Source organism: Molothrus ater, chromosome 3 (assembly GCF_012460135.2).
Source record: "Molothrus ater isolate BHLD 08-10-18 breed brown headed cowbird chromosome 3, BPBGC_Mater_1.1, whole genome shotgun sequence".
NCBI classification, from domain to species: domain Eukaryota; kingdom Metazoa; phylum Chordata; class Aves; order Passeriformes; family Icteridae; genus Molothrus; species Molothrus ater.
This window is the reverse complement of record NC_050480.2, coordinates 49,555,581-49,573,984: the sequence shown is the minus strand read 5'-3', so window position 1 is coordinate 49,573,984 and position 18,404 is coordinate 49,555,581. Positions and strand designations below refer to the sequence as shown.

At 37.5% G+C, this 18,404-nt stretch overlaps 1 protein-coding gene across 1 annotated transcript in view; it reads left to right on the top strand.

Moving 5' to 3' along the window:
* MAP3K5 (mitogen-activated protein kinase kinase kinase 5) overlaps positions 1-18,404 on the top strand; it is a 98,796-nt gene that overhangs the window by 15,531 nt on the left and 64,861 nt on the right. Inside the window, exons 2-3 of the mRNA XM_036380260.2 lie at positions 14,060-14,199; positions 16,906-16,929. Of these exons, the coding sequence (XP_036236153.1) occupies positions 14,060-14,199; positions 16,906-16,929 (164 nt within the window). The remainder of the gene's footprint in view (positions 1-14,059; positions 14,200-16,905; positions 16,930-18,404) is intronic.

Genomic DNA, 18,404 nt, shown 5'->3' with positions numbered 1-18,404 from the left:
GTTTTACTGTCTACTGTGATTTAAAAAATATTTAAAGACTATATTCTTTGTAGACTTTTGTAGACTATTTTTTCAAGTAAAATATTTGCTTGTGTTTCTATTTTGTAGTCCTTGTTCTTACTCAAAAATAAGATGCAATGTAAGACACTTAAAACCTCCTTTGTAGTGCTAATTCTGCTTCATAAGTGCTGCTGATACAATATATACATTTTTTTTTCTGTACCTGGCGTTCAGCATTGTCCTAGCTTGGTGAATGTCCATATATAAATACTTCAGAATTGAATTCAATTTTTACAATGCTCCAAGTGCTTTATATTGAAGTCTTTTATCTTGCTTCTGCAAGCTCTGATGCTGGCCGTTCTCCTTCGTGGGTAATGTACTTACTTAAGGATTTCATCCAGAGAGACTAAAGCACTTTATGGAGGGAACAGATAGCCATCTCAAAATTTTAAGGAGAATGAAACCAAAAGGATGGAGAGTAAATGACTTGCCTGAGGTTTGGCAGTAGACTATAGCTAAAGGTGAGGAGAGAACTCAGCTTTCCTGAGTTTGTGAGCTGCTGGCTAGATCAGATGCACTGCTGTTGTGATCACTGGTGATTTAGATACGACTCATTTCTGTTACGAAGACAAGAACCTCCATGATAGTTAACATAAAATCTGAAATTTGAAACATTCTTACACAGTGGTTGGATATTAAATTGTACTGTAGTAATTCTAAATTAGTGCCATAGCCATATAAAAGTCAGTTTTGGTACTTGAATCATATGCAGAGATGGGCTGCCTTTGGAAGTAAAGTTTGAGCATCTTGTATTAATAGAGGGACAAGCCACAATAATCCAAGGCTGTTCTTTTTGCTGTAAAACTGAATTGAATGAGAACGGAATCATAGCTATCACAGGCCACCTGGAGTTACCATTGTCAAAGCCAAACTCTTATCAGATCTGTTTAATCTCGTCTTGCAACAATTAGCAGCAATCATGTCAAGCGTTAAAGAATTTAACTCAGATGAGTCATATCCGTTTTCTGTTGGGGGATGCAATAGTGCAGTTACTTGTGAGGCTGGGCAGTCTGTGCTGCCTTACAGGCAGACGGCGGTGGTGTGAGCAGTCGTATTTTCTGTATTAATTTGCAAATTAGTAGTTGCTTCTCAGGAATTTTGAGTGTGATTTTTCCAGTAACTTAAATACCAAGTTACTACTTGTGCACATGTGTGGTTATTTTGGTAGAAAACTAGTGTGGGAGATTTTGTCCTCGTTAATAAGAATAATTTGTGTATCACCTTGTCTCCCCTTTCTTTATTGATACTTTCACTGTTACTCTGACAGTCTTGAAAGGCAAGGGATAGTTCTGTGATCTGTGTTCCAGTAAGCTAAAGCAAAAAGTCATAGCTCAAATTGTGAAATTCATTTCAAGCTTGGTCTGTGCAAAAGGGAGATGAGCTTAAGCTAAATAAAGCAGGCTGGATGGATCTGTGTCTGTCTGAACTTTTATCCTAGACTTGTGTAATTGCTGTCCTTGGGAACGGGTGAGGGATGAAGTTTATGAAACAACAGCCGTTCTGCACTTTCTTGTACTTGACAACAATAGTGTAATCTTGTAACTTGTGTGTCTGCAACTGTAGACAAGGCTGCAACTTTGCTTCTTTCTGCTGGAGATCAACTCGTCGTCCTTGTTACCTTCTAACAGGGTCCTTTACATTTCTATAAGTATTTGAGGCTTTTGTGTTACAGGGCAAGATTACCCAAAAATGTACGGTGGAGTGGTTTGCAAAGCAGGACATTGATCCCAGCTCTATCTTTTGTGAATTGTTGCAATAGAGGATAATTATTGTGCCATGTGCAGTGTTAGTGACGTGTGTCTAGCTTGATGGAGGGTTGCTTTTTTAAATTTCTGAATACTGCAAACAACAGTCTCATCTTTAAATTTAAGTCTTTATTTTCCGAGTGAAGTTGATACTTCTTTGCAGTGTTTTTGGTGGAGCCCAGAGGATCTTTCAAGCTAGGTTTAATCAGGTGTGTTTTGTTTACGCTGTACTTCACCTGTGTTGACTCAAGTAAATTGATTTGTGTGGTTGAGTGCTGTGTGTGGGTTTTTTCCTGCTAAATTGCAAGGAAGGCTGCGTGCAAATGTTGTACTTGTGACTTACAGATCACTGAGGTCTGACCAAGCCCTGTGAAGGTTGTCCTACCTGCTTTCAAATCATGTTTGACTTGAGAAGCCTTAGTTGTAGTGTTACGTGGGAAAAGCAGCTTAACTGTAATTCTACAGCTTGCTTTGTTGAAAGAAAGTGGTGGTAGTTTCTTGTTTTGTTTTGTTTGTTTTTAAAGGAGGGGCTGGAAATGGATAAGGTATATGAGGTATGGAAACAGATGCTGATGTGTCTATGTTTTTCCAAGGATTTCTTTGAAATAGAACATAAATAGACCTTGTAAGGTGCAGATGACTAGGAAAAGACATAATATTTTGAATTTAAACAACAAATATTTAGGACATTGCAAATAGACAATAAATAATAATAAATTCATGTGCTAGCAATGATAAATTCATTGCTGTGCTCATAGGGAAGGAACATGCATTGCCACCCAGAAATCTGTGAGCAAGGAAACAATTGATAAACTAGTGCTTATACAGGTTTATTTTGGGAAATACTGGTCAGTGCAGTCACTAGACCAATTTTAAAATCAAATGAATAGACAGAGACACAAAACAACTAAATGCTGAAGGATATGCATATTTTTTAATGTGTTGGCATGTGTAACAGAGGTTAGAGCTGTTGTGAATAAATTACTGAAAACCTCATAGGAGTAATAAGTAAACTTGTCAGCAGTCACAATGAAAGAAAGAAAGAAAAGAAAGAAAGAAATTAAAAACTCCATGAGGTGTTTGCTGTACAAATGTGATGTGCTATATCTTTACCATGTGCATCACCACATTTGAAAAACTGAATTTGAGTCTTGGTGGAAGACAAAGACAAGGGAAAAAGTGGATTATCAGAATCATTCATGGAATTGTTTCCATGCAGATGGAGACTGACTAGATAGGATCTTTCCAGAAGAAAAACAAAGGTAAAGATGGTGTAATCTATAATCAGGAATGGAAAGGAAAGATTTATTAAGGAGTAATGACTAATTTTTAATTTTTGACTTTCTACCTCTTATCTGTAAGCAGCTTCATAAGAAGCTAAAAGAAGCACTTTTCCATACGAGGACATAGTTAAATAGTCTTTAAAAGGACTAACATTCCTGAGGGATGGGTTTTCTAAGACCTGTTATATATTGTGTATGCATGAAATGACTCGGAAACTCTTCAGACTGTTGAATTCCAGATGTTTTAGAATGTACCATGGGGTACTGCACTTGTTTTTTCTTTTCCTTTTTGCCAAAATTTGTGCACTTTTTAAGAGACAGTGTTGTTTTTTATCAGAAAACAGAACATGTGAAATTCCAAATCCTTCAGGCAGTTAGTTTTGTCAAAGCCTTTCTGTTAATGGGAAAACATTGGACACAGCGGTGAAAATGCTACAAGGTAGAGATTTCTGTGGAGAGGGTGGTGAAAAGCAGGAGTCGTGGGCATTTTTTTTTTGATTATCATGAAATTTGGGGTCTAAAATTCTCAAGTGTTGTATTATTTATGAAAAAAGGGTTTTTTTTTTAGAATGGAAGTATTTCCATGACTAAATAAAAACATTTAACGAATGTGCTTGTTTACATCTCTTAGAAAAATTCTGCTTTCAAATTTTCAGAGGCTTAGGAAGATTCCCATTTTTTACAGGCATTCCAGATGCTGTTCATCATAATCTTGAAGTGCTTGTATTTATTTTTCCATCTGTACTTGCTGCTCATGAATCTTCTAAGTTTAAACCATTTTTGGTATCACTGGATTGGAAAACATTAACTCTCATTACTTGAAAATAATATTGTAAGAAATATTTGTACATCTTTGTATTAGAAACACTTCCAGAGTCTTTTCAGTGGCTTAATGGGTGTGGCTCTTGCCTTCTTGAGAAGGGTTTAGAGTCTGTCTTAGACATTTAGCTCCTCTTGGTGCAGGGTACATTTCTACTAGAACATATGTAAAAATGAGCAAGCTTCTCAACAAGAAATTGACAGGATTATCTAAAAACAGGAAGAGCTTTCAGATGGCATAAAGACATTCTAAGAAAAATTCCTTCCAGATAATGTGTGCTGTTTATTAACAGAAATTTTAAAGTAATCTACATCAGGTGGCATTGCTAAGAAGATGAGAAATGGAATGATGCCCTTTGGAAGGAGAACTTTTGTACTTTTGTTCAGATGAGTAAACAAGTTAAAAATGTGTAAAAAGGCATGGAAGCCTTAGTAAGACAGTTTCCAAAAGAGTTGGAGTAATACTTGCTGCAGACTGCTATTTTTTTGGTGCATGACTTCTGACTTTATTTGATGTTGGCAGCATTGTAGTGGGAGATTATATTGGTATTACATTAGGGCAAATGGGTTAAAAATATAAATGAAGAGCACATCATTTAGAGTCATGGGTAAAATCTGGCAGCAGGGAGGAGTTGAAGTGGGTTTTTTGTAGAAGGAAATCACACTCTTCTGATGAGCCTGTACTTAAGGGTCATCCATTTAAGACAATATATTGAAATGTCAAAAAGCTTTTGATGGCATACTTTACCAAATACTCTTAAAGGGACAAAGTATCTGGAGATGACAGATATAACCTTTAAGTGGACTCTTAAAGGAAAGGAAAAGAAGTTAAGTTTTGCAATGAAGCAAGGTTGCCTCTAGAAAAACAGGCTGTTAAAAGGATTGTTCCTTACTTTCTCTTTTTGAATTGGGCTTTTCAGAAGTTTCACGGCTGATCTGAAAATTTCTTTCTGGTGCAGGCCTGTCAAAACTTTAGAGAACAGGCAGTAAAGAATTGCAGAAGGTTTTATGGTACCAGGGAAATGAACAGCTAAAGGACAGCTGAAGTTCAGTGGTAGTGGATGCGAAGTATCATACAGGAAGAAAAGCAGCTCTAATTGTTCACATAATACTAAGCACTAAATTACTTGTTGATATTCTGCTTTCTAGGTAGCGCAACATTTTACTCTAAATGTGTGTGGATTGTTTAAAAAAGCTCAGTCTCTACTTGCACCATTCTTACCATCTCTACCACATTGCCTGCTGGCTTCTGGCAGAGAAGAAAAACAGAGTTTTGACCTGATCCCTCCAGATGCTGCAATGAAACCCAGACATAGTTTTGAAGCTTGGAGGTGAATTTGTGTAGACATTTTTGTCACAGTGAGCTGGGCAAAGAAACCAAATATATAACTGTGTTATAAGTGAAAATAGTTAGATTTTAGTATAAAAACTCAAGCTAGAAGACTTCTTAGGTGGAGAAAACTTGAGGTCATTAAGTCAGAAATAAACAGAACAGGAAAGACAGAAATAAAAAGAACTTTTGATCAGGTTTTTCTCCTGCCTGTCCTGTTCTTGAGGTGGATGGTCGTTTCTTTCCTTGGCTTTAATGTTCTCTGCAACTTTTGAGCTGTTGCAAATTCTGCAGTTCACACAGACTTTTGGAAAACTTTCCACCACCCATAAGACCTGGCTGTTTGGTTTTCATAGGATTCTCCTTTTTTCTCTGAACTTTTCTGTTGGCACACCTGTGTTCTTGCAAGTTCTTTCTTCTTGGGTAGGCTCAGTCACTTCTCCAGAGAATAAATAATCACTCTCATCTTGCATCTCAAAGACACATAACATGGGACATAAACCAAAATAATCACGTAAGTACCATCACGCTCTCTCTCTATCACTCTATCTCTATCTCTATCTATCTAGGAGTTTGCCTGCTTAAGATCCTGTCCAGGCCAAAGGAGTGTTTGGTCTTTTTTGAAAAAAATCGCAGTGATGAAGATCTTCTGAACAAAATTTCTCAATGTAGAAATACTGGTTTCCTGCAGCCTGCCTTGTTTCCATTGACTGTTTCTGCTGTTGTGTAGTGGGTTGCTTAAATAGCATTTGGTACAGATCCTAAATCTAGCCCTGTAATGTGCTCCAGCTTTCAGCTGAGCTTCAGTAGTTAGCCCATTGTGATCCGAGTATTTTTTCTGATGCAAAGTTCAGAGTTAAGGTAGTCTTTAGTATTTGGTGTTATTGGTACTAGGGGGCCTGTTTCACTAGGATTGATACAGATGCAGTGAGTCTGAACATATTGAGGTTATTTTTGAATAAATGGCTCTTTGTTTGCTTGTCATCTTTTATTCTTGCCTGATCCTGAGTTCCTCCCACATGCATTAAGCTGAGAGTGGTTTTTCTGAATTGTTGGGGGTTGGAATCATGTGATAACATTATAATCCTGTTTTGGGCCAAGAGAGAGAGGATTTTTTGAAACTCAAGCTTTCTTCTGTTTTCTTTATCAGAAAGCCTTTCTATATTGTATCAGTTGTCTTCAGATCATTGACACAGTAATTTAGGTTTTGATGTGTAGTTTGATGTGTTAATTCCTGCACAACCCTTTATTGTTTGTCATCTCTATCTTTCTGTCTCATTTCTTTTCTAACAGCTGTTACAACTTTCTTTTTGTTACCAGTTCCTTGCCAGCTTCTGCTGTTTTATTTTGGTAATTGCGTTCAGCTTATCTCTCATCAGTTTTTGATTACAGAAGCAAGAGGTTCTTTTCCCTTCCCATCTTTGAAGCATAGTGCAGACAAAAAGGCCAGAGTTTCACTTGGAGGATCTTGGTCTTGAATACTGTTGCTGCAACAAGAAAAGTAACTTGTTTTTCTCTCCTCCTTGCTTGGTTAGTTCTACTTGGTGAAGTATTACATTTGATTTTGTGAGAGTGATGTGTGCCAGTTAGCTACAAAAGTTGGCAGGAATCAATTTGCTCAAGTGTTACTAAGGAGCACCTTGATGTATTGGGACAGGGTGCAAGTTTTTTAATGCTCCCGTGTGACAGCAGATCACTGCCAATCAGTTAAACATTTGGGGCAGTTCTCCAGGACATTAGAGTTTGTAGATTATGAACTTGCTTGTGATTTGCAGTTTAAATTCATACAGGGACATCTTCTATTTGCACATTGTCAGTCTTTAAGTAGTTCTTCTCTCTTACCTTATCTAGAAAGAAACAAACAGTTATTAATAATGTAAAAGGAGGAAAGATTGCTTTTACATGAGTAGCTAGTTTGGGTTTTGTTTTTTTTTTTTTTTTTTTTTTTTAGTAATGAGCAGACTCCTAGAGATCTAAATTGAGTCACGTACTCAATTTAGAGTCTGTCAGTATGGCTATAGATGCCTAATGCTATGAGGTAGAATGTGTTTATGTTTTTTTGTTTCTTTTCTGTTTTGTTCCTTAAGGAACTCTTCTTCCTGTGATGTTATATATAGGATTCTTAAACAAGTGGATGTTGCATCCATGTCTATATGGAGGATTAAAATTTACCGACCTGGAACAATATGTGACTCTCAAGCAGGACTAAGTAGGTATTCAGTTGCTTCCTTGCAGATGTTGTGATGTTTGGTGCCTTCTTTATATAGCACCTAGTGATTGTGTAGGTGGAAAGTGAGATCATCTAACTGATCCAGGAGTCAGCTGATCCTGCACACTCACCCCACCCCTCCAAGCAAACAGAGAGACTGAGTTGTCTCACTGTGTATTGACCACACTAGATCTGAAACAAATGTGGAAGAGAGTCAGAACCACCTGCAACAGTAAAAGCTGTTTATTGAGTTTATCTGAAGTGAAATCATACCTTTTTGCTTATAAGTCTAGGTGTAGGAGTTCACTTTGAAATTCAAGAGCAGCTCAGCTCAGTTTAGCTATTCAAGGAACAGTGGGCTCTTAATACCAGCATGAGGGCAAAATAGAAATAGTACTGCTGTATCCAAAGGTAACTTGGTGCTTTTTGGGCAAGTACTAAGTGCTCTAATTATTTCTAGCTCAACTTTGTGTTATGCAGCATCTGGAAAGGGACCACTCACCAGACAGCTGGGTTTGTGTTGTATCTTCTGGGAATTTGTGCTCAGAAACTCTCTTTTGGGTAGGTTGCAGGACAGGCTCTGATCTGTACTTCATTCATGGTGGATCTCTGCTTCCATTGCATAAAAATGAGACTGCTCAAGACAGGGTTACTTCTTGAGACAGTAAGATAAGATTCCTACGTCATAGTGCATTTCTCTAGATAAGAACTAGCTCATGTCCATCACTTGTTTTTGTCTTGATGCTCTTAAGCCTACTTTGTGCATAAGTTCAAGCCTCTACAAATGCCATCCTTTTCCTCTAGTATATGGCATACTTAACTTGCCTGTGCCATCATCATCTGCTTTTCCTTCCCCATATTCAAGCCTCAGACACCCTTACAAAGTGGCGTGATTTTTTTTTTGTTTGTTTGTTCGGGTTTTTTTGATAGCCTCTCCCAACAAACTGGCTTGACTCTCTGATAAACAGGAAAATATCTATGCCAAGCACAGAGAGTCATAAAGAAGTTGAAGTAGATAAGGATATTCCTTGCTTGTTTCTGAAAGTTTGCCCAATAGTAAGTGTCATCATATCATCATTCTGAGGCTGAATGGAGAGCTGCTACTGCAGTATGAAATAGTTTGGTATTCACACTTAACTTGCCTGTGCCATCATCACCTGCTTTTCCTTCCCCATATTCAAGCCTCAGACACCCTTACAAAGTGGCGTGATTTTTTTTGTTTGTTTGTTTGGGTTTTTTGTTAGCCTCTCCCAACAGACTGGCTTGGCTGGACTGGTTTCCTGGGAGGTTGGCCATTCACCTGTGTTTGGGTATTCTCACCTCAGTGGCTCCCATCAATTGTTTCCGGTCTTGGAGCCATATGAGACACTCTTGACAGGAAATGTCTGTTTCCAGTGCTGTTGACAAGTCAGTGCCACTGTGGTTTCCACGGTTGAACCAGAAATACCAATCTGTACTGACACGTTGGGATTGCCAAAGCAGATTTCCTACCTCATGCAGGCAGTCCCTGATAAACAGGAAAATATCTATGCCAAGCACAGAGAGTCATAAAGAAGTTGAAGTAGATAAGGATATTCCTTGCTTGTTTCTGAAAGTTTGCCCAATAGTAAGTGTCATCATATCATCATTCTGAGGCTGAATGGAGAGCTGCTACTGCAGTATGAAATAAGCTTGGTATTCACACTTGCACCGAAATAAATTTTGCCCTCCTTTCTTTTCTTCTATAACTCAGTCAGAATGGTATCTTACTCTTTTAGCCCTCAAGTGGAAAAGAACACAAAATTCTGGTCTCAGAAGTTGCCGTTATCTTTCCTTTTCCCCTGATTAATTGTGGGACAGTGAATGCAAGGCAATGGTCATGTGTTTAATACCAATTAATCACAAGATAATAGCAAACATAAACATTCATTAGTTGTATAGCTGCTTTGTTTGTATTCACTGCTTTTCCTGGCAGCACTGTGGCAAGCAGGTAGTATCAAAAAGTAGGGTGTACATGTGAGATATCTCAGAGCACTTGTTTAAACATTCTTCTTTGCTCTGTTACATTTAAAACAATGAGTAGGAGATGAACTTTGACCACTGCATTTCATTTATCACTGTCTTGGTGACTAAAGGCATGGCTAATAGTCAAGAGCAAAGGGCTGTGTATCCACTAATAGACACTTACCCTTTTTTCCCCATCTTAATGTGTATACTCTTGAGTTTTTACCATTTTTCAAGACAAGTTAATTAGCAGAGATTTTACATATAGGATTGTCCGTCTTTGCATAGATAACTTAAAGCAAAGTAAGTGGATTTACATCACAGTTAGGAATGATTGGTAAGATAGTTTTAATCTATGCCAGACTTCACAGAGATGTGTACTGTTCCAGCGCTTCTCAGGTAAAAGAGGTTAAGTAGGTTGCCTCCAATTCCAACTCATGAATCTGATTTCCCAGGGTAATAAGAAGCCAGTTACTACTGCAGTGATACTTTGTTCTCTTGGATGTGTGATAGTGTGTTTCAAGCTATTGTTGGTGTAGATGTGAGTTAGCCTAATAACAGTCTAGGTTGTGATTGCGCAGTAGTTGGCGTGTCTGCAGCTCAGTGTGTGGTTACTCAGCTAATGTGTACACAGGCAGCTTCATTAGAGGCAGTTTGGCTGCTGTCAGCAGGCAGACAGAGCTCGGGGTGATTTAGGACATGGACACTAAACTGCCTGCTGCTGGGTTTATGCTGGTTTTGGTGCCTAGGCCAGAGTGAATGAAGCTCTAGTCTTATCTATTTAGGCGTGCCAGCTGTTAAGGAGATGGGAGAGAAGGTTGTAATTAGACTTTATTGTTCATAAACTATCAGGAGACAATAATTTCCTGCTAGACCTATTGTAAGACTTTCTAGCTGTAATGTCGAAAATGACTAGAAAAGGTAAAGACTGTTCTATACCTGTTTTCTTTAGTATCAGCGATCTGTCATTAGATTGACTTTCATGATAGAGTAAATTTTATCCCCTACTTCGGTCTTGGGCACAAAATTAAATTTCACATTCTTGCAGCCAGTGAGGTTGCAAAGCGTGCAGTTCTTGCACTTTATTGTCTTTTCTCCTGTTTTATGCAGTGTGCTTCCACACCCACCCTACTCATTAGTCTGCTGGAGCCTGAACAGACTTTGTTTGCTGCAACATGGAAGGTGTGCAAGAGCATTTGAAGTGAATTGATGTCAGTGAACTTATGTTCCTGGTCTTCAGAGTGCTTCATTCTGAGGTCCTAGCTGTTGAGAGAGCTCTACTCTGATTCCTGTGCTTGATCAGGCTTTTTTTTTACTTGCCTTGAAACTCAAACCACAGGTGTTTTGGTAAGGGAGTAGTTCCAGTGTAACTGTGGAGCAGATTCCTCCACCTTTGTTGAAATACCACTTTGCCACTTATGAAATTGTGTTCTCCAATGAATAGAAAACTTATCCTCTATGGCATCAGAATGTTCAATTGATTTCATTTGGGGGAAATGAGAGTGAGAACCTGATAAAGAGGATCATGGCAGTTTATGTATTGATGACCAAACAGTTCTTTTGGGCTTAGCTAAATCCTGGGTCTTTGTAACTAATGAGAATATTGATATATGTATGTATACTTTTAATTAGATTTGTCTTGAAAACCATCAGTCTTGCTCATCTTTGCTAAACTTCTAATCATATTTTATGTAACTGAATATAGCGTTTGGCTGTTTTGTAGTGCACTTGATGGTACATTTCAGGTGCTTTATAGAAACCAATATCACTCATGTTTCTCTGGTGGGTTTTTTATCTTTTTTTTCCCCCCCCCCCCTCCCAAATCAGTTGCATAGTATTTGACTTCTGTCAAGTACATTTATGCCTCCTTTGCTCAGAGGAGTTTCTCTCCTGATATTGTGAAAGAAGATAGTCAGAAATAGGTCTGTCAGAAGAGCTGGTTTAGGATATATGTTTTTTTTATTTGAATAGACATCTGATCTCAAAAGTGCATATACCTTTTCTGGCTTGTTGGAATTGCAGGTAAGATTTGGGTTGTTTCCCTTGGAAATTGCAATACCAGCCCTGAGGCCTAACCTGAACTTGAGAAATCTGATCTCTTTGTTGTGAATGGCATCTTCATCTTAAAATATATAACTGCTAGAATGAGCAGGAAAACCTCACAAAAGATGGACCTATTCTAAGGAAGACACTGCTTTATCTATCACATGAGATTATCCAGAAAGATTTCACAGAAGTCTTGACATATCTTTTCTTCTTTAGTTACATAAAAAATACAAGTATCACAGAAGAGTTTATGCCAGTATCTCAGTGTCAGTCATACAGATGTTTCTTTACTCATGGTCCTTCCCTCATCTGTGTAAGTAACTCAAGGTTTTTTTATAGATTTTATTTTATTTTATTTATTTTATTTTATTTTATTTTATTTTTACTATGGTAGGGATGGTATAGGACCCAGGAATGTTTCCTATGGTGTGGTCCTTTGTCAGACTCTGTTCAATTTGTTTGACCAGCTTGACAGTAATATATATATATATACATACATAATTTTTTTTAGTTTCTCCTTCCTTCTTCATGATCTTAGGAACTCGCCATTTTAACATAGGATTTCTCAAGTGTTTTTTGTAATTTAGCTTTGATCAGGTTCCATGTAAAGTAATATTTCTCTTTTAATCTTAGTTTTGCAACTCTAGTGAGAGCACATTATCTTGCAAGATTGCAGAATTAAGTCATGGCACATTGCACAAGTTTTCTTCCTGCTTGGCACTAACAGATATGTACCATAGATTTGGAGTTGCTCAAGATTAGACTTCTATGTGAGTAAGAGCAGTTAAAAATATAACTTGTATTACGGCAAGTTTCAGAAGAAAATAAATAGACTGTAATCTCACCCAAAATATAGCAGTGGTATTGTCATTCTTCTTTGGCTTTTGTGATGCTTCAGTTTCCTAAAATTAATGAAAGTGAGTATATGTGTAGTCTTAGTAGTGCACTGCCTTTTTTGCTTCAATAAAATTTGATGGCATCCATACTGCAAATATTTATGTGGAATTGGACAGAGGGAGATGCTTAGAACACAAGTTACGAATCTTTTAGAAAACATAATATTAAATTTTTAGTGTGAAAAAATATATTTTTTATACCATATTAGTCTCCTTTATTTTAATTTTGTTTCTTGAAGAGCCAAGGCTTGTATAGGCAAATGTTTGCTCTTTCCCCTGTGTATATCTATCCTTCCTTCAGGCTTTTAATAATTTATAAGCCTGTAGGCCAGTTACACATTACTGAAGACTAGATGTCTCAAAGGTATTCCTTTTCAACAAGTTGGAGAGACACAGCTTCTCCAGTTCAGAGTGTGACCACAAGGCTTATCTTTTATTGAATATCTTCATTTCAGTTTTGATGATCTAAGTAAATAGGTGAGGTGAGAAGTTGTGGTTAGAGGTAGAATCTCTGATTAGATTAATTAGAGTAGAAAAACTTGAGGGTATAGGCTTTTTCCCTACAGAGCTTGTCTTGCTATCTGTCTTTTCAGTCATGGAAGCTTCCAAAGGAATGGGAAAGCATAGAGAGATACTGGTACCCAGGCTGCTTTTCTTGTCCTACTCTTTAACAGAAGCTTATTTCTCTGGTTTGGGTTTGGGTTTCTGGTATTTTTTCCTGAAACCTAAGAAAAAAATTAATTGGGTGAAAAGACAGAAAGGTGTTTGTATAAGAGGTGGAGATGAGTCAGTTTTCTTGCTTTGCTCTCTTGATTCCACAAGACTTTTGCCATGGAAATAGGCTGCCTGGTATAACAGGAATCTTGCAAAGAGTCAGCAGAAATAGCTAATTGCCTCTTGTTATACTTTGGCATTGGTGCAAATCTTGTCAAGATAAACACATGGTTTGAGAGAAATTGTGGACCACATTCCTGTTTCTGTAAGCATTCGTGTATGTGCTTGCATGCATTATTCACACAGGTAAACTTTGTTATGAACAGAATTCTCTTCAGTAAAGTTTTTACTTATATGGGGTTTCTTTGCCTTTATATATTCACTCCCTCTTTGCTTCTCTGCATCTGTACCGTGTCCTTTTCTCATTCTATCATTTCTCTGTATGAATCAAAATAGATCTGAATGGTGATTTATATTGGAATGTTACCTTTCAGTTTGTTTTCTTCCAGGTTCTAGTACAGAATCTATACAGTATGTTATAGATTACATGAATTTTTATTGCAACTTGCAAAAAGTACATCTAATGTAATTTTTTCTTTTATTTTTTGCTAAGGTTAACATTCACCATGTATAGATTTACCAAGCAAATTTTATTCTTCAAGACAGCAATTACATTTTTTTTTATTTTCTTGATTAGTGGCTTATCCATTTTTACCGTTTTCAGGTCTCATTTAAAGAAAAAATAAAGGAGTAATAGTGACATAGAAAAAAACTAAACCACATCCTGCTGGCTGTGTTCAAAATTCAAGCATAATAGCTAAAATGGGGAAATCCCTCTAGATCTCTTATTTCCTACTTAAAGCCAGGCCTTCTTACCAAAATAAATTGTGTGAAGAAACATGACCTAGATGTATTTGACTGTCAGAAATGTGTGGCATTGACATTATTTTTTTTTTATTTATTTATTTCTGCAGATATTGCTGTGGTAGAGATGAGTGATGCCTTCCGTCAACCTTCCCTGTTCTACCATCTGGGAGTCAGGGAGAGCTTCAGCATGGCTAACAACATTATCCTCTACTGTGACACAAATGCGGAGTCTCTGCAGTCACTGAAGGTAGCTTAGGGTGGAAAAAGGGGTTTGGAGGGGAAGTTACAGCTAGTCTAACCCTTGAAATAAATTCTTTTTGTAAGAAATACAAAGACCACTTGTGGTTCAGAACAGAATAGCAAAAAAATGTTCTGAGGCCTGGCAAAGATGTCTACAATGCCATGCTGTAAAACTCAGTTTAGTTTTCTAAAGAGAAAGATTTAGATTGCCTGATTGGAGTCAGTTGAATACCTAGCTGTTAAATGGCTGTTTATGGAAACAGAAGTTTGCCAAATTTGAGATGAGAAACTAAATGCAAGACTTTGTCATTCAAGGGAATTACTGGTGTTTGTGGTAAACTATTACAGTAATAACAATCCTGTGAGAGTGGTAGTGTGTAGGCAGTAAAATAATCCTTAGGCTTTAGATTATGTCTAAATTAGCAGTTTTCCGCTAAACCTTATGGGGCCTCCTGATACCCCCTGCTAAATCTTGCTGAGTTACAGCTGTTTGCGTCAGGTACCTGCAGGACTGCTGTTCTGGGGATTAGCAGCAGTGTAAAAGAGTCAGTAAGAACAAAACTCATGCCTCAGTGCACAGTTATAGTACTTTGGTTTAAGGCAAGAGGGTGTTTTAAGATAATCTATGGGGGCTGTGGATTTTGTCAGCCAAGAAGTTGGTACTTGCTTCCTACTGCAACTATCCTAAAAGTTTAGCAACTTCCATGATGGGAAAGGACAGACAACTTGGTTGGCAGTCTTTTCAATTACTTCCCCTCTCTCAGATGCATTGGCTTTACTCAGAAGGTGTTTTATGCTCTTGCACTTTTCTTCCAAGCTTTCCTGAGAAGAAGAATTTAGAATGAGCAGCTTGGTGAGTCAGACTGCAGTCTGGGCACCAGCACCACTCAGGAAGGGTTTGCTTCCACTGCTTCTGGCAAGTGCAGGCTATTTGGTTTTGATTCTGTCCTATTTTTTTCAGACTGGCCCTATATTTTGGAGGAAATGCTTAGTAACTCAGTTTGTGCTCCCTGCTCTCCCCTCTAAATTCTCTCAGCTAACTGGACCGCTTGCAATCCAATTATTTCCTTTCTTCTTGCAACACAAAGAGTATACAGATAAAAGCCCTAAAAATAATGCTAATGATAAAAGATGTATCTGGAATTTAATCCAGTTGTGTAAGTACAATGATCTACAGTATAAGCAGAGCAGAATTTCATTGTCCTGGGCAAGGAGCCAAATACCCAACTCCCACGGAGAAATCACTTGGGGTGAGGCATCAGGCTTTCTTGGGCACTTGGAAGAACTTTTTACTAGTTTAGGAGCTGGGCTTTGTAAATGGGTCACGTGCTGGATTCTTACTGGCTTCAGTGGAAGCCCAGTTCTGTGCAGGGGGACTTGGATGTCACAGTTGCCACCAGTACTCTGCTGATTGAAAGATTCCCTTTGGTTTCCCTTAGTTTTGAACTGGGCTTGTATTTCTGCTCTTGATAGCCTGTAGGGAACTAGTCAAAGAGTGAGACCCTTTCCATACTATTTAGTAACTGCCTAAAAATAGTAGCTGTGGGCATACTGGGACATCTTCTGAGGCAGTGTTTGTTCCTGTGTTTGTTACAGCCAGCAGGTAAAGAGTAGAAGCAATGCAGGAGAGCATGTGCAGTTTTAATCCTGTATGAAAGGAGGAATTAAAAAACTGAAAATGAAAGAAATACAGAACTGCAGCAGACGATTTAATCAGGGCATGAAGCAGTAAACTTTTGCTGGTGAAATGTTCTTCTGCATGAAGACTCAGGCCAGGCTGGGCAGGATTTTGATCAGCCTGATCTAGTTGAAGATATCCCTGTCCATGCTGGGGGATTTGACCAGACCTTTATGACCCACACTTGGAAAGCTAGAAACAGTCCTATGTGAAACATGCCCTCTCTACAGGGAGAAGAACAGTTTTATCAAAGCCTGACTTAAACAACACAGAAAGTAGGAGGAACCTTGGTTTGACACTGTTCTTGTTTTTAATGCTGTTCTGCCTGTGAAGCTGCTCACCAGTCCCAGTGGCACAGGAAAAACTGTCTGATAAATCTGTTATCAATTCCTAGGATCAGAACTTGCTGACAAGTCATGCTGGAAGCAAGATGATCATTGTTCAGAAGTGGTTTATACTTGAGCTGTACCACCTGGATTAGTGTGCAGGACTCAGCTCTTTCCATCTGGATGTGCTTCTAATTCTCTGAAAATTCACATTGAAAATGTGAAGATATGTTCTTTGCATCTGATTATTAGAGCCAAGTGAATTTCAAGCAGTTTTGGAATATTTTAAAACCTCATATGAATGCTGCTTTTACTATTCTTTTTGATTGCTTCTGCTGGTAGCAAAATGTTACTTACTATATTTGGCTTTTCCAATATGAATAGATGTTTATTAATAGACAACTTCTGGACATCATCCCTCTAGAAAAAATCTATAAATGGAGGGACATGTATATAGGTCTATATATGTATATTAACATGCAGACAGTAGGTATGCTCTTATGTATACATAAGTTGTATGTATCTACTTGATTGCATAGTAATTTTGTCTCTTCTGAGACAATACCTCATTTATGTTGATTTGACAAGCATAAGAAAATATCTGTCAACCAACCTTTTCTTGTCATGTGTGCAAACAGTAGTATTAGAAAGTCATACTGATCAAATATCTTTCCTAGTGCCATCAACATTATCTTTTTTTTTATTTCAGGAAATTATTTTCCAGAAGAATAATGTAAGTATGATGCATGGATTTCGGTTGAATCATAAACATTCCAAACTTCTGTTTCATTTAATGTTGTTTATATTCTCTTCTCCACTCAAGTCATTTAGCGCTCTCCTACTGTATTTTACAGAGTTCGACGTAGAATTCTGGAAATTCTAGCAGCAAATCTGAGTAAATCACTTGGTTGCTAGGTACCAGGCTCACTTCTTACCTTGTCTGTATCTATCAGTGGTATTTTCTCTGCTGCCTCTACTTGTCTGTCATGTTATCTCACACCCATTTGCATTTGTCATTTTATCCTTTTTTTTGTTGCCTTTTTCTATTCAGTATTCTTTAATGTTTTTAAAAATATTCTATTAGAAAGTAGAGTTATTTGGAAACTGTTGCTCATTTTAGAAACCCATGGCTACAGCTCTGAAAAGAAAAAGTGTGTGTGTATATATATATGCATATGTGTGTAAATATATGTATGTGCATATATGTATGTATGTAAATGTGTGTATATCTATGTATATATATGTACGTGTATATATATATATGTATGTGTGTATATATATATGTATGTGTATATATATATATGTATGTATATATATATATGTATGTGTGTATATATATGTAAAAAGTACATTTATAGAGTATTTATTTCTAGAAGTTGTGTCCTGGAGCTGTTAGTCAAAATGTAGTACAGGTCCCAGTGGTCTGAGTGCCAGTCATTATTAAACTGTAGGTCTCTGCACCTTGATGTCTCTTTCATTTCTGAGGTTGACCTTCCAAATCTCCCTTCCCTTTTTCACTCACAAGTTCAATGCAGGCAGACTTGTGGCTGGGAGAACACTGCTTTTATTAATGTGTTTTTTCTGGAGCAGCAGGGCCAGTCATGTCAGAATATATATCTGACATGTCGAGTTGTTCTTGGCTTTGCTTCGTGACTTACTGGTAGCCACATTTGCTAAGATATAATTTCAGAGAGGCTACCCAGTGCTGTGCTGATACCCTGAGGTGCTATGTGCATGCCGTACAATTCCATATATTTGAATAAATTTTTCTACAGGGGGATATGAAGCACTTAATTTCAGAAACTGGCCAGGTTTTATTTTTCTCTATGCCATGAAAACGGCAGCATTCCTGATTTTACTTCTTTATTTAACAGTGGATTAAGTTATTACTTTTGCCAGTCTAAAATGTGACTCTCTGAAAAAGATGCAGTCTTTTCTTTTCTCTGCATGGTGTTTCTAAAGATGGCTTCAAAACCAGTAAAAGCTTTGGTCTAATGCTGCATTTTAAATTACAGATTTTTTTTTTTTGTTAAAAAAACCAAAAAAGCAAAGAGGCTTCCCTATAGAGTTTCTGTATAGCTCTTATCCAAAAAGTGCTTTTCAGACACTCACAGAAGGCTGTGAAAGATGTGCTAGACTAGAAATCTCTCGCCTTTCTCTAATGAAAGTGGAAGAAATGATCATTTAGGCCTTTTACATAAAATGAAA